We start from the raw sequence: 15,392 nt of genomic DNA, 5'->3' as shown, positions 1-15,392 counted from the left end.
TATAGTAATATTTTATACGGATGTTCTTGTTAAAGTAAATGCAATTGAAACGATTAAAAACAGATGTTTTCCATAAGACAATGAACTGTCACACATACTTGAAGACTTTTATTGTAGTTGTTAATAGCGCACGAGCTTAAATATGTCTGTGTATTTCAAACAGAAGCTTTATTTTCTTATATCAGACTCTTGAGGTTCCTCTAAAAAGATTATAAGAATTAAAGAAAATATTGGTTATTTGTTTGCTGATGTCAGGAATATATGGTATACAGCAGTATACGGTTTCGTGGTTTTTGATTCGTGAGCTGTATTTACTTTAGTTGGTTGATTTTGCTTTCTGTCAAGAAAAATAATACACTCTTTACTTTTCGAGCGAATTTTATTTATAATCAACCTTTAAATATATTTTTATATTGCTTGCGTGAGAGAATAATTTTAAATTTTGGAAAATATTTTAAACTTAACCTCAGTGAGTTTCATTAGGTCAGTTTTAATACTATTATAGTAGACTTTAAAGTTTGGAGAATAAGTTTAAAATATTTTCCAAAATTTAAAATTATTCTCTCACGCAAGCAATATAAAAATATATTTAAAGGTTGATTATAAATAAAATTCGCTCGAAAAGTAAAGAGTGTATTATTTTTCTTGTGAGAAAATCAACTGTGACCTTTGTTAGTACGAATATCTTTACAAAAACAAAAGGATCTTAAGCCCTGCTGGGAAGATATTATGTTACCCCAGACAACCAGACAACGTCTTAAGCCTTCACAAATCAAGCTTAAGAAACCCCATTAAAAGTCCTACACCACTAAGCAAATGTGTTCGAAACGAAAGTTCAATGAACTTCGGTGAACCATTCTTTATGAATTTCCATTCTTGGCTTGTAAAAATAAATAATACACATTATTAAAATAATCCCTCATTATTTAACGCTGAATTAAACGAACATGGATAGAATCAAGTTATTCAACTGAATAAAGGGCGTTACAAGGTTCAAGGGCGAAATTACCACTTTTTTACCTGTTTGTTGTTAAGCGCAAAGATATACAATGATGGGCTTTCTGTGGTGTGCCCAGTCGTTACAATAAACCGAAGGATTTACTGTCTGAGCCACTGATGGACCACAAAGTTTCAGCAAGGGTTACCAATGTAATATTTTTCTTGTATATGTTATTCATTACCATACGTAAATATATTTATGTTGCTTAGGTGTTATATTTTGTAATTTGTAAATTATGTTCATATAAAAAGGATTTTTTTTTTGGGAATAAATGGATTTGTGGCATTTAGAGGTGTTTGTTATAATTTTGAAGCCGATTTTTAATATAATGTTAAAGTAATTTTAAATCTATTCTTTATTCTTTATTTATATATATTTCAAAAGTTTCATTTAGTTTTTAACATGTAATTTAACTTTATAACTGTGGTTTGGAAACTGAGCACTTCGTTAAGTTTATGAGTTCCTATTTTTTAGTCCATGATTGCTTTTGTGAAGATGAATGCCCTCCCCTCCCAACTTGCCTGGCCCGGCATGGCCAAATGGTTGAGGCACTCGACTCGTAATCCGAGGGTCGCGGGTTCAAGCCCCCATCACACCAAACATACTCGCCTTTTCAGCCGTGGGGGCATTAAAATGTGACGGTCAATCCCACTATTCGTTGGTAAAAGAGTAGCCCAAGAATTGGCGGTGGGTAGTGATGACTTGTTGCTTTCCCTCTAGTCTCAAACTGCTAAATTAAGGATTGCCAGCGCGAAATTCAAAACAAACCATATCAAACTTGCTAGGTAACTTAAAATTGACAGAAAATAATGTACTACCGCTCAGTAAGTTAAAACACATGGTAAAATAACACAGTTATACCAAAAAAAACATTAGAACTACTCTGTAAATTTTAAAACATTGGTTCATAAAACAAACGTGTAGAATACTAAAAGGAAGGGCCGAGCAGAACTAAGTGGTCAGTGTGCCTGGACTGTGAATAAGTGGATTCATGATTCGTGTCCCATTGTGGCAAAAAAATCTGTACTATAAAAATTGCGGTCAAATCCCTCCGCTTGATCAGACCAGAAGTAGTTTAATAAATGGCGTTTGGCTCTACAGTAATTGTTTTCCCTCTAGTATCTCAGTTTAAAATTAGAGACGGCTATGCTGTATTAACTTTTCTGTAGTTTTGCATAAAAATCTAAAACAAACCAGACAGCAAATATAACACACACACATATTTGTTAAGCCTTTCCAGTTCTTCTGTGGTTCTTGCAACTTTCTGCGGGATTGCAACCCATAGTTTGTGAAATGTTATCATCTGTTAACATGTACTTTGGCTGTCATGTACGGATGTTACGTACATACGCTGAATATTTAGCTCTACAGAGAAACAAAATAATAAATAGACAAATAAGTTGAAAGATAATAATGCTGTAAACAAAGTAATAAAAAACAAACAATAATTCGTTATACTCAAGGCATGACTCTGAACACTGACTCTAAACATTGACTCTTAACACTAAAACTTAAGACCTAGTTTTTGGTGGGAAAAAATAATCACTTTTATAAGGCGTTGTAGAATTGTTCAAGCTGCACTTTCATTTGCATTTTGATCTATGATCAATGTGAAATTCCTCATATTCTAATAAACAAAAGTATACTAATACTTTAATTACGTATATTTCGTATGGCAATGCTATAAAACTAATGTTACTGCAAAAATGATAATTAAAAAATGGACACATTACTGATATAACCAATGTTCGAGAACCTAACCTTCCCCCGCGGTCAAGATTCACATTCTTAACACTAAGTAATCCAGTGAAAGTTTATTAAAAACAGAAATTTAATCCATTAACTACGTTAAAACATTCTCTATCAAGATTCTATTTGAAAGAATATTTTCATCTGGTGATAAAAATAAATCAACTAAGGAACCATTTAGTGATGGAAGGATTATTTTGACTTTGACCCTTTCCAGGTTTCTATCTTAACAAATAATAACTTCAGTTCACACATCCAGTTAAATCTGCTAAAAACTTAAGTGATTGTGCCAGAAAGTAGGAGAGGATACACAAATTGATCAACATAACAGGTGGCGTTAGAGTATATACATTTTTGACAGAACAATGACCGTGTCTAGATATGAATATATTCAATGGATTTCTATATCATTGAGTAACAATAAAAAATAGTTAAAATAAAAAACAAACAAACGTTGATCAAGTTCCAGGTTTTTTGGTTTTAAAAACATTTTTGTATTTAAGACAAAACTGTTGTCAAAAATAACTCCGCTATATATATGTGTGTGTACATATATCCACACCAGATGTAGAGAACAGCTAATTAAAAACACAAACAACGTTAAAGCATATAATTATTTGCGCTTGCATACTCGATAGCATGGATCTACTTTAATCTCCCTTCACTAATTTCCCTCCTCCCCCAAAAAAAGTTTCGTATACAGCCTGCCGTTGTGATAGGCTTATTGAAGAGAATGTGTGTGCTTATTAAAATTTCGTGGTCTCTGAAATAATTGGTGACGAAACGAATCTGAGCAACAGAATATTACTGAAACATTTCATGTACCAGATCTGGAATTTTTCAAATAAGATAGACAAAAGGTTCTACTGTAGATAATGGAATAAAATATTTCCCCATTAGGTCCAATAAATATTCGAACTCTAGTAGAGCTTGAAATATGCTCATAAAATTTAGGACAAACCATTCTACATGTAATTCACCTGAGCATACTTTTAAGTTTACGCTAAACGAGCGTTGACACTTTCACGGCTAGAAAATTTCTTACGTAATACATCAGCGTGCACGAGTATTAACCCATAAATATGTACACACGCACAGACACAACATTACTTTGCACGCAACTAATTTTCAGTAGGACAAATGTACAAATATACGCCACGTGACTGACCAACCAAAACCATCGTTAGTTACGATAGTTACACACACGATAGAATGCAGACTCCAATTAAGGATTTCTTCAATTTGTTTGTTTAGAATTAAGCACAAAGCTAAACGATGGGCTATGTGTGCTCTGCCCACCACGGGTATCGAAACCCGGTTTCTAGAGTCAGCAGACATACCGCTGTGCCACTGGGGGGGGTGATTTCTTCAGTATCAGATAAGTAAACGCCTCTGTCAGATTTTAATTGTTACAGTTTCAGTGTGTTATTATCCTATCACACTTATCCTTACCTATTTAATTCAAATATTACTCCTACTTATTTTCTTCAAAGATCATCACTGTTTATTTACTTAAAATGTTATTCCTGTTTAAGTACCGTTGTTAGAAGCGCTTATATAGCTCGAGAAAAACAAATAAACAAGAGTATATAAAAGTATATTAAATCAAAATAAAATAATAACCTATATTTCCAGGGGCATTTTCTAAAACAAAACTCGAAAAATTAAAAATTCACAAACATCTGAAAGAGTACGTAGAATACATTCGAGAAGACAGTAATCGCAGCATATCGTATCTCACTTTTTTCTCTCAAGTAGATGTATCAACATAGTGTTTAAACGCTGCAGTGAGTTAGTGTTATAACATTATTCTATCGCTCATTGGATTCTTCTGGATTATTTGGTAGAATCAGTGTGAGGTATAGTCCATGTAACAACAGAAAATTCTTCTTTCTACTTTTTAACGTTTACTATAGCAACTTTCACCTGTAGGCCTAACTACAGATAAAAACCTTTCAACGGATACTACTATAGGCCTAATACATTAATAACGTTTAACAGTTTCTTCATTAACAGTAAGTACGTCTAACTCAAATAAAAATGTTCTCTCTAATCCCTGAAAACAACTCACAAAATCGTTGAACATATTTCACATCACTTGTATTTATAAATTGTGTAACTTCGTCTCTCGATATCCCGTGAAGCTTTTTGGTTATTACAACATGGCGATTAGCAGATTACTCTAGCAAACATTGAAAATATAGCCTATAACAGTAGATTGCTTTAAAGTTCATGGCCGAGCGCGTAAGGAGTGCGACTCGTAATCCGAGGGTCGCGGGTTCGCGCCCGCGTCGCGCTAAACATGCTCGCCCTCCCAGCCGTGGGGGTGTATAATATGACGGTCAATCCCACTATTCGTTGATAAAAGAGTAGCCTAAGAGTTGGCGGTGGGTGGTGATGACTAGCTGCCTTCCCTCTAGTCTTACACTGCTAAATTAGGGACGGCTAGCACAGATAGCCCTCGAGTAGCTTTGTGCGAAATTCCAAAACAAACTGCTTTAAAGTTTTATAAATTGAATTGTTAGGAAATAAATGTATAAAATAATGGTTAAATAAGATAAATGGCAGTAACAATGATAGTTCAAACAATGTTACTTCAACAAATCTTAATTATTAAAAATGGACGCAATACATTATTTCTTAAATTAAATCTAATGACCTATTTCGGTTTAAACGCTAAAAAGCAATGAAATATCGGAAAGTCCATTGGCCGAGAAATTGTTATAAATTATAAAAACAAGTTCACTGCAGGTTTCTTTTATTGTTCTTGTGTTTTTTTTATCCGCATTCTTTAAACTGTCTGCTGCATCTTTGATTGCGAACTACAATGACAAATTAGGGGAAGTACTAAATATATATACGGTTAATTTGTTTTTATCACAAATTTTAATGACCTCTTTGTTCATCTAATAGAAAAATTGTAGTAAAACAATGCGTAAGTCAGGTAAGTTGATGGTAATTGTATTTTCAACCTCAGCAACATCTTACATAATATTAGGCCTAAACTACCAGGACAAAGACCTACAACGTGCGTGTATAGACATCCTATGTACCTAACATGAATACATCAAAATGTATATTAATAAAGTATAAATCAAACGGATAGACAAATGTAGTTAGTGGATACAGGAAGGATAGAAACGAATGAGATTAGTACGAACAGCCAAGAAAGTAAAATGTGACATGAATAATAATATATTTCCAAACGTACCTTGCGAATTTTAAAAACAAGTGGCCAACCGAGACCGAGGCTAATAAGCACGGAAATTGTGTCAATACATGACTCGTTAGTACAGTAAATAATACTCATACCTGACAAAGATAACAAAACATACAAATCTAGATCGGATAGTTAGTACAACAAAGAATAGCCACACTTAAGTCGTGAGCCTAACACGTTATGCCAAATAGGAAAACATAAGTTTAAAACTGATCCCGAAATGTGACAAGTGGAGATACGATGTCCAAAGGTCATGTAAACATCAAAAAACAATTTTAAAAAAGTTGACAAATATGATCATGTACCTTGTGACTAGACTGTAATTAAAATTTTCGTTTTGAGTTTACTTATTGATGAAGCATTACTTTACTACAACTTACACCTTTTACAGTAAGGAAGATTATTTTTTAGAATAGGTACAACATTTAAATCACTGGTGTGATAATTCTCAAGTACACCTGGTAGGAAAATTACTCATGAAGTTGTTCTTGTGTTTAGGAACGTTGAATGTTTTTATTAATTTTTCGTCGTCTTTCGATAAATTGGACGAGGATTATTCTTATGGTCTCGGGATTGGTTGTTGTTTGTTTGTTTTGAATTTCGCGCAAAGCTACTCGAGGGCTATTTGCGCTAGCCGTCCCTAATTTAGCAGTGTAAGACTAGAGGGAAGATAGCTAGTCATCACCACCCACCGCCAATTCTTGGGCTACTCTTTTACCAACAAATAGTGGGATTGACCGTCACTTATAACGCCCCCACGGCTGAAAGGGCGAGCATGTTTGGTGTGACGGGGATTCGAACCCGCGACCCTCGGATTACGAGTCGAATGCCTTAACCCACCTGACCATGCCGGGCCTGGTTGTTATTGATTGAACTTGCCATTTGATTTTATTATTAATTTTCTGCAGAATCCTTCAAAGTGTTCTTGAGAATGATCGGATCAGTGATCAGAATGTCGTAACTGTTCTAAAAATAATATTCCGTACAGTAAGAGATGTAACTTGAAATAAAATATAATTAACAATTTGCAGCACATGAAGAGAATAAAGTGTGTTAATTGCAACCCGTGAGCACAGTAAAATATGTTAAATGTAGGCCTAAACACAGTTAAATATACTTAATACAAGCCATGAGCACAGTAAAGACGTTAAAAAGAATATTATTGCAAGTACCTCAAATATTTTACAAACGTGGCAAGTGAGCATAACAAAGAAGGTTAAAATAGGGTTAACTAGTACCAAGAAATAATGGGTTCAAAGAGGGTAATGAGTTCAGTAGATAATGTTCAAACACTAACAAGATTAACAAAAACTTGGATTTGATAAAAACAAAGAATGTTTATTATTTTTTTTAAAGTAGTAAATAATTACAACATAAGATGCCGCTAGTGATCTCAACAAAGGATATTGATATTTATTTTGTGAACACATTCAAGGATACTGATGTGTATCTCGCTAGTGTATCAAAACATGTAACATTGAACTTAAACAACTTAATTCAATTTACACCGAAACACTTTATTCACACTACATGACGTTCATCTTGGTGGCCGATAGAGGACGCAGCCCTCTGATATCCAGCCAGTTCTTTTGTGTGTGGTTTCTTACAGTAAAGCTACATCAAGCTATCTGCTGTGCCTACCGAAGGGAAGAAAGATTATACTGAAATGATTCAACAAATCTGTAATGCACCTGCAGACTGCCAAAAGGGCCCTGGTCTTGGCGAAAGACTTCGTTAGCGCTGGATGTAACAGTTATAACGTAGTTGACATATTGTCATACATGCTCTTTTACTTTGACTCGGAATTTCTTATTAACATGGTGATACAATGAATGTTTTGTTTCTCTAGGGAAACAGTACACATTGCCGCTGCTTTCATGTAAAAATACTAATTAAAATAGTAGTTCAGAGAGAAAAATTTAGGCTTAACAAAATCATATCTGAGGCAGAATTAAGAAGCAACGCTAGTTACTTAGGAAACAAAACTTTACGATTTTTTTAGGAACACAGCATTTTAAGATTTCGATAGCTAAAAACTATGTTATCATTAAAACGTGGTTAACTAATCCTAAGGCACTTTCTTAGAAAGTTACTTAATAAAAATACTGATTTTGTTTTTAGCGTTAACTGATTAGACTTGTGTTTTCTTCAGGAGTAAAGCAAAAATGTTGTCAGTAACCTTTTCCGGTTGTGTTATCCTATTTATCATGAAATTAACATAGTTCACCCTAAACAAACAGAAAATTTATAAGTGGTTTTGCCATTACCTAACTTTCTAAGAAAAAACATGATTAATATACGTGTGAAATTTATACAGTTGTTGTTTTAGCGCAAAAATACACAATGTGTTATGTGCGCTCTGTCCACCGAGGGGAACAGAACCCAGAACTTTAGGCTTATAATAAGTCCACAACATTTCCGTTAATCCACCGTGTGACAGATGGAATTAATTATCTATAGAAAAAAAAAGAAATTACGTAACCTTTCAGTTCATTATTGCTATACTTAACGCAATTTATTTCTTTTTATAATCGCGCGATCGTAGTTGATTTGACCTAATTAAACAGATTATGTTATTGTTTTCAATCCAAACAACGCTTAAAAACGCTTAATTATGTTCAAACTAAGTACGAAATAACTCGCTAGTTCGCATAAAATCAACCTACATCAGCAAAACTAATACATTAGTTTCTTCTACGGTAAGTACAGAAATAGAACCTGAAAAGTACATTTTATGACACCATTTCTTTCTCGAGTTATGTATTCCAATGTATCTACTTTCTTTTATTTTCCCATTAGTTAAGTGATAAGTTTAAAGACTTATAACGCTAAAATTTTGGATTACATATTTTCTGCAATGGTCACAGAGCAGATTTCACAATGTGTATTCTTACGTTGAAAACAGGCAAAAACTTTATCGACATTAAATACGGAGCACCACCTACCGGGAGAAATAACAAATCTTGAAGAGAATATTTCGTTGCTCCTTGTCGTTGTTGGCATAAGGTCGTAAACTCGTTGTCATTAGCTTCCTTGTCTTTCAGCAAACTATGAGAAAAGAATACAGTTAGCTGGTGGTAGACAACATTGAAAAACGGAAGTAACAAAATATACTAGTTAAAATCAGGAGAAAGAAAAAAAATCGTTAGTTTTTGTTTGTTTGTTTGTTTTCTAAATAACCAGGAAAGAAATTGACGTAGCAAGCAACCAGACACGTTTCTGAATGTCACACAAGTTACAATCTGAGATTAAGCTGAAATTTTATATTACACACAATGATTAAGCATCTTTGAATTGGATTCTATCTTCTTCGATGTGATAATTTGCCTGGCATAGGGCGTTCGATTTGCACTCTGAAGATCACGGGTTCGATTCCCCGTCAGACCAAATATGCTCGCCCTTTCAGCCGTAGGAGTGTTATAATGTGACAGTCAATCCCACTATTCGTTGGCAAAAGAATAACCCAAGAGTTGGTGGGGGTGGCAATGACTAACTACATTTCCTCTGGTCTTACACTGCTAAATTAGAGACGCCCAGCACAGATAGCCCTCGTGTAGTTTGTGCAATATTCAGAACAAACAAACAAACTATCTGATAATCACAATGATATAAGAATATTATGCTCTAACATTACAAGAAATAAAGGAGAATTGTTATTCCTAACAAAAGCAAGTAACAAGTCACCTGTCTATAAATATTTGTTTCCACATCAGTGATTTGGATCAACATCTTAAAGTTGAATTACTTAGATGCTTATAACGCATGTTTCTTTTCTTCTTAAATAAGCAATGATCACTAGAATCGTTTTGAATATTAAATTGTTTCATATACATGTTGTCAAGTTTATTAACCTATGTACGTGCAAACATATTGTGTATTTTAAATATATATTTGTTACTGCTTTTCTTTACATGTTACAATTCATCAATTTGTTTGTCTACTGAATTATTCATAGTGTACAGACTTTTTAAGCTTCTGTGTATTAGGTCGTTCTGTCAGTGCATCAAGAATGGCAACTTTTCACTTGCTCAAAAATATGAATGAAAAAAACATACTGAAGATTGGGCGCCATCTTGAGCATCCTGAATTGACTAAAAATTTTAGATTTCATCATGAGTTGTACCTTCAATTAAGTAATTTAATTTTTTATTAAAGACAGAAACTTTCTTCACTATCAGTCTATCACACAATTGAGTAATTAATTTTGTCCTAATTTCAGTGCTTGTTGTTTAACAGGATATTAATCAAAAGCCAATGGTTATCCTTGGTTGAAAAACTCACGTGCTAAACACTTAGTAATCTGTTTCTCATGGTTGAAGTTGTCAGCCATTGACTGGAATATTCAGATGCAACGCTCTTCATTAATAAAATTATTTCAATGTAAATAGATCCAATAATTTGTGTATGTGTAGCAAGTAAAATATACGTTTTTTGTAAAAAACGGATGTTTAAGGAACTGACAACGAAGCCTCCGTGTTAATAAGGTTTAAAAATTAATTCTTCTAAGTTGAATTTGGCTCGATTTATACAAAGAAATTGAAACGTTTCTGAGCTAATTTAAACTACAAAAACTACAGTAATAAAATTGGATTATAAATTCTGGGGACAGCACCTATCCAAACCAAATGAAAAGGCTTAATTTTGAAACCTATCTTTCCACTTGACTTTCAGTGTGCCGTTATACACAGAATATTACTGTGCGCCTATATATTTATGTAAACCATGAAGTTCTATTATATACGTATATAACACTTATTTTAACAACAAAACGACGTCTCCGTTTAAAATGCTTAAACAATATTAGTAGAGTGTGTCGCCATCTCTCGACAAATCTATATATAATAAAATTTTTGTTTCCCTACTGCTGTTGTTAATAAATGAATAACAGATATCGATACTTCGGAAACGTCCTATGTTTTGTAAACCTCATTGGTAAGAGTTTAGATTTTTGTCAAAGTTATCGTTCTCTCAAATTTACTTTTCCCACATATGTGATAATTAACATAATAAAGTACAGAATCATCAACTCACGGGACTGCCACAAAAGTCAGGTGATCTTGGTATTCCGCATACTTAGTCCACAGCTGCTTACTAAAAATATTCCCTATATAAAAGAATGAATACACATTGTCAAGTACTGATAAATTCTGTTATAATAACGTATTGATGCCATTATTCCCACAACCGTTGTACAAGAAATTCTGGTTTCTCTACGTTAAAAACTCTAAAGACTTAATGAGTGTGCGAAATAGAGTCGAAAGCTTGTTATCAGCTGTGAACTTGTTTAAAAATCGATCGTGTGTTACTTGTGAATTACATTCAAGCTTTTAAAAACAGCAGTTCAGGAGACTCGTGTATTCACGGAACGGAAAGGTAATATGTTACAACATCCCACTGTAGTACTTAAAATGTATGTATTTGTTTTCTTATAGCAAAGCCGCATTGGGCTATCTACTGGGTCCACTGAGGGAAATCGAACCCCTGATTTTAGCGTTGTAAATTCGAAGACTTGGAACTGTACAAGCGGAGGACAATACTTAAAACAGATCATTTAACGGCACCATTAATAATAGCATAATACCTCACTATCTGTTCAATGGATACATTGATGCATCTTCCACCACTTATTCAGTAGAGTTCGTTTTTGAAACTACACCATTTTTCACTATCTGATCAGTAGGTTCATTAAAAACGGCATAATCTTCCACTACCTATTCAGCGGATTAATTACGAATGGCATCATCTTCCATCACCTTTTCAGTGGATTAATAAGAATAGCGTCATTTTCCATTACCTTTTCAGTGGATTAAATAAGAATAGCGTCATCTTCCATTACCTTTTCAGTGGATTAATTAAGAATGGCGTCATCTTCCATTACCTGTTTAGTGGATTAATTAAGAATGGCGTCATCTTTCATTACCTGTTTAGTGGATTAATTAAGAATGGCGTCATCTTTCATTACCTGTTTAGTGGATTAATTAAGAATGGCGTCGTTTTCTACTACCTGTTCAGTGGATTTATTAGAAACGGCATCATCTGTCATTAACCTGTTCAGTGAGATCATTTAAAAAACAGCATTATCTTTTACTAGCTGTTCAGTGGATTAATTGAGAATGACGTCATCTTCCACTGCCTGTTCAGCGGGTTCATTATAAGTGGCATAAACTTACATTACGTGTTCAGTGTTTTCTTTAAGAATGTCAACTTCATAAGCTGCAGCTCAGTATACTCATCAAAAAAGACATCATGAGTCAACTTCCTTGGCTGCAGATCAGTATACTTACAGTATATTACAGTATATCTTCATGAGTTAATAGAATGCCTTAAGAACAGTTCTTTCTTCCTTGATCACGAGAAACCCACTTGAAATAAAAATGTATCTTAATAAGCCAAGAACAACGTTGTTAACCTGAAGGTGACCTAGGAAGGTCGAAACGTTGTTCTCTGCTTATCAATAAAAGTGTTAATACCCATACCAGCCATTCTGAGACGCATACAGTTCTTTCTTCCATTGTAGATCCAAATTGTTCATTAGCAGTAGAATCCTCTTCTGTCGTGGATTCAGAACGTTCATTAAGATTTCTATGACAAAGTGTTACCTCATGAAGTCAGATATTTGATTAAAACAAAAAGATGCCTTTTGAATGTCATACTAGTTTATCTCAGATTCACAGAACCCAATTATAATCACTCCGTTTTCTACAGTATGTTCAATTAGTTTTAGATACTGTCTTCTATTAAAATTCAAAAACTTCTTCAGGAACAACATTATTTTCCATCATAGAGTAAAATATCTAACAGAAAATGGCACATTTTTCTATATTACGGTAATGAGGCTCATTGTAAATGATGGTCATTTCCATTATAAGTTCGGTAGCCTCAGATGATTAAAAGCGTTCATTGAGAACTATGTCCCTATAGAAGATTCGCTGGGAAAAAAAGCATCTTCTAGTAGGTATGAAAAAGGTTCGTAAGAAATAATATGTTGTCCCATTGTGGTTTTAGAGGGCAAGTTATAAGAAAAAACATCATAATTTGCAAGTATTCATCAGGAACGGATGAATAGATTCCTATAAATCCAAGAATCACATAGTTCATAATAATGTTAAACTCTGTTATATAAGTTAAAACGGTTTGTTTATAATAAAAGTTTCATCAAATATTTGTTTAAATGGGTCGCTGGCTATGGAAATTATTTCGTTTTATATTAACAAAATTCATTTATAATGGCATTCTCTTTCACCAAGAGTTCACCGAGTACGTACACTGGCCTGGCATAGCCAGGTGGGTTAAGGCATGAAGTAGACTTGTACTTTGTGGACTCTTCTAATCAACGGGTCCATTTTAGGGGATTAACTCTGAAACAGTTGTTTTGTTATTTGAATTGTTCACTTGCTCATCATGTCTCTGCTCCATCCTTTTGGGGGAATATTGTTCCTCCAGACGATTGGAAACTCATTCGCAAATCTACCTTTTCATCATTTGTGGGTTTTGATGTCTCTACCGTGGATTATTTTTTATGGTTGCAAGCGGTGACTACTAATGTTAAGTTGGTACATATGGACAGGCATCCCACAGGGTTTATGCACTTTTTGTGCACTAACGCGGGAAACCATTGACCATTTGTTTTTCATATGTCCTTCTGTCCAGCCCTTGTGGTCCTATGTGTATGCTTTACTGGAATTTTATTATGGATGCCCTATCTCCAACTGGTTCTGGAGGAGATGCCAGTTAGTGGGATCTCATCCTCTCTTACCTGGTCGGTGTTTAAATATTTTTCGCTTATTAACTAGTTTTGCACGGCTTGTTATCCAATCTGCGAGGTCTGTTCAGTTAGCACGCAATCGCAAGCTTCATTTAATTTCGTTCTATAAAGTGCGTTTACGCAAACATATACACTTACATTATCATAGATGTGTGTTACATGACTCATTAAGTGTCTTTTATTCATTGTATCACTATAGCGGTAGGTTGGTTACAAAGGGAGTACACGGATACCTGTTATGTACTTTGTTAAGATAAAATGTGTTCTTTTCTACAATTGAGATTTCTTTTTTTATCACAGTGTTCCATTCTTTTCATTGTTCTATTAAGGTTTTTGGTGTATTTTGATTTAAAAATTACAGCTAATTATCACTTCTTTTATATTTTTAACACATTTTACACCTGTTGTAATTTTTTATCAAGGTATCTTGCAATGTTTTTTTCGTTTTTTTGGTTTTTTTCCATATGCTAATTACTTAACTAGTGTTTCATTTACTGTATCACTATAATGGTAGTAACAAAGATACCTGTTATGTGCTTTGTTAAGATGAAATGTATTCTTTTCTACAAGTTTTCTTTTTTTATCACAAGTGTTCCATTGTTTTCTTTGTTTTATTAATGTTTTTCGTGTAATTTGATTTAGATACTTACCGCTAACCATTACTTCTTTTATATTTTCTAATTCATTTTATACCTTATGTTGTAATTTTTTAACAAGGTGGTATCTTGCAATGTTTTCTCTCCATATTTAACTGGTGTTTTATTTCATGTATTTTTATTTATACCCCCTCTTTGAGGTGGGGTGAATAAAGAGAAAAAAAAAGTTCGACTGGTAATCTGAGGGTCGTGGGTTCGAATCCTCTTCGCGCCAAACATCCTCGCCTTTCAGCCATGGGGGCGTTATAATGTGACGGTCAATCCCACTATTCGATGGTAAAAGAATAGCCCAAGAGTTGGCGGTGGGTAGTGATGACTGGCTGCCTTCCCTCTAGTCTTACACTGCAAAATTAGGGACGGCTAGCGAAGAAAGCCCTCGTGTAGCTTTGCGCGAAATTCAAAAGACAAAGACAAGAGTACGTACATTTCTACCCTAAACAGTAAAATTTCTGTTACAAATTAAAAGTTTTAGTTCGAAATGAAATAACATTCTATGTGGATTCATAACAGCTTTCTTATCATTAAATACTCTCTAGGATTAGTTTGTGCCTTAACCACTTGGCCATGCCGGGCTCACTCTTGGACGTCACCAAAAGTATTTCAGAATGGAGTAACAAGTTTCAACGCTCTTTCTTACACATTGTTCGAAATAATTTTCAGTATGATTAATTTATGTCATGCAATATTATAATCAGATAAATATTGTGTTTTTTATGTTAAACTTAAATTTGAGACTATAAACTACGAAGTGGCTTTTTGTAAACAGTTGTAAAACTTCAGTTTTTTTTATTATTTACAAAAACAAAAATAATTTTGTTGTACTAGAAACCTAAAGAGGTGCCTTGATTACAACCATAACGACCTCTGAAAACGTTCTTTGGAATGAACTTAAGTTAGAATAAAACCAAAAATTGAAAATATTTCATGGTAACCATTTTAGTATAATAATATATCCATATTAACACTAATTTACAACATATTTTTTCCATCTTATAAAATATT

General features: G+C 33.8%; 1 protein-coding gene across 2 annotated transcripts in view; it reads right to left on the bottom strand.

The window, feature by feature from the left end:
* Positions 1-15,392, bottom strand: part of LOC143223500 (uncharacterized) — a 178,590-nt gene that overhangs the window by 73,277 nt on the left and 89,921 nt on the right. For both annotated transcript variants that reach the window (XM_076451564.1, XM_076451565.1), the window contains exons 6-7: positions 11,001-11,073; positions 8,915-9,017 (exon numbers count right to left, since the gene is read on the bottom strand). In XM_076451564.1, coding sequence (XP_076307679.1) covers positions 8,915-9,017; positions 11,001-11,073 — 176 coding nt within the window. The remainder of the gene's footprint in view (positions 1-8,914; positions 9,018-11,000; positions 11,074-15,392) is intronic.

The sequence above is a fragment of the Tachypleus tridentatus genome, chromosome 8, assembly GCF_004210375.1.
Source record: "Tachypleus tridentatus isolate NWPU-2018 chromosome 8, ASM421037v1, whole genome shotgun sequence".
Lineage (NCBI taxonomy): Eukaryota > Metazoa > Arthropoda > Merostomata > Xiphosura > Limulidae > Tachypleus > Tachypleus tridentatus.
The sequence above is the reverse complement of the archived record's forward strand: the minus strand, read 5'-3'. Positions and strand labels throughout refer to the sequence as shown.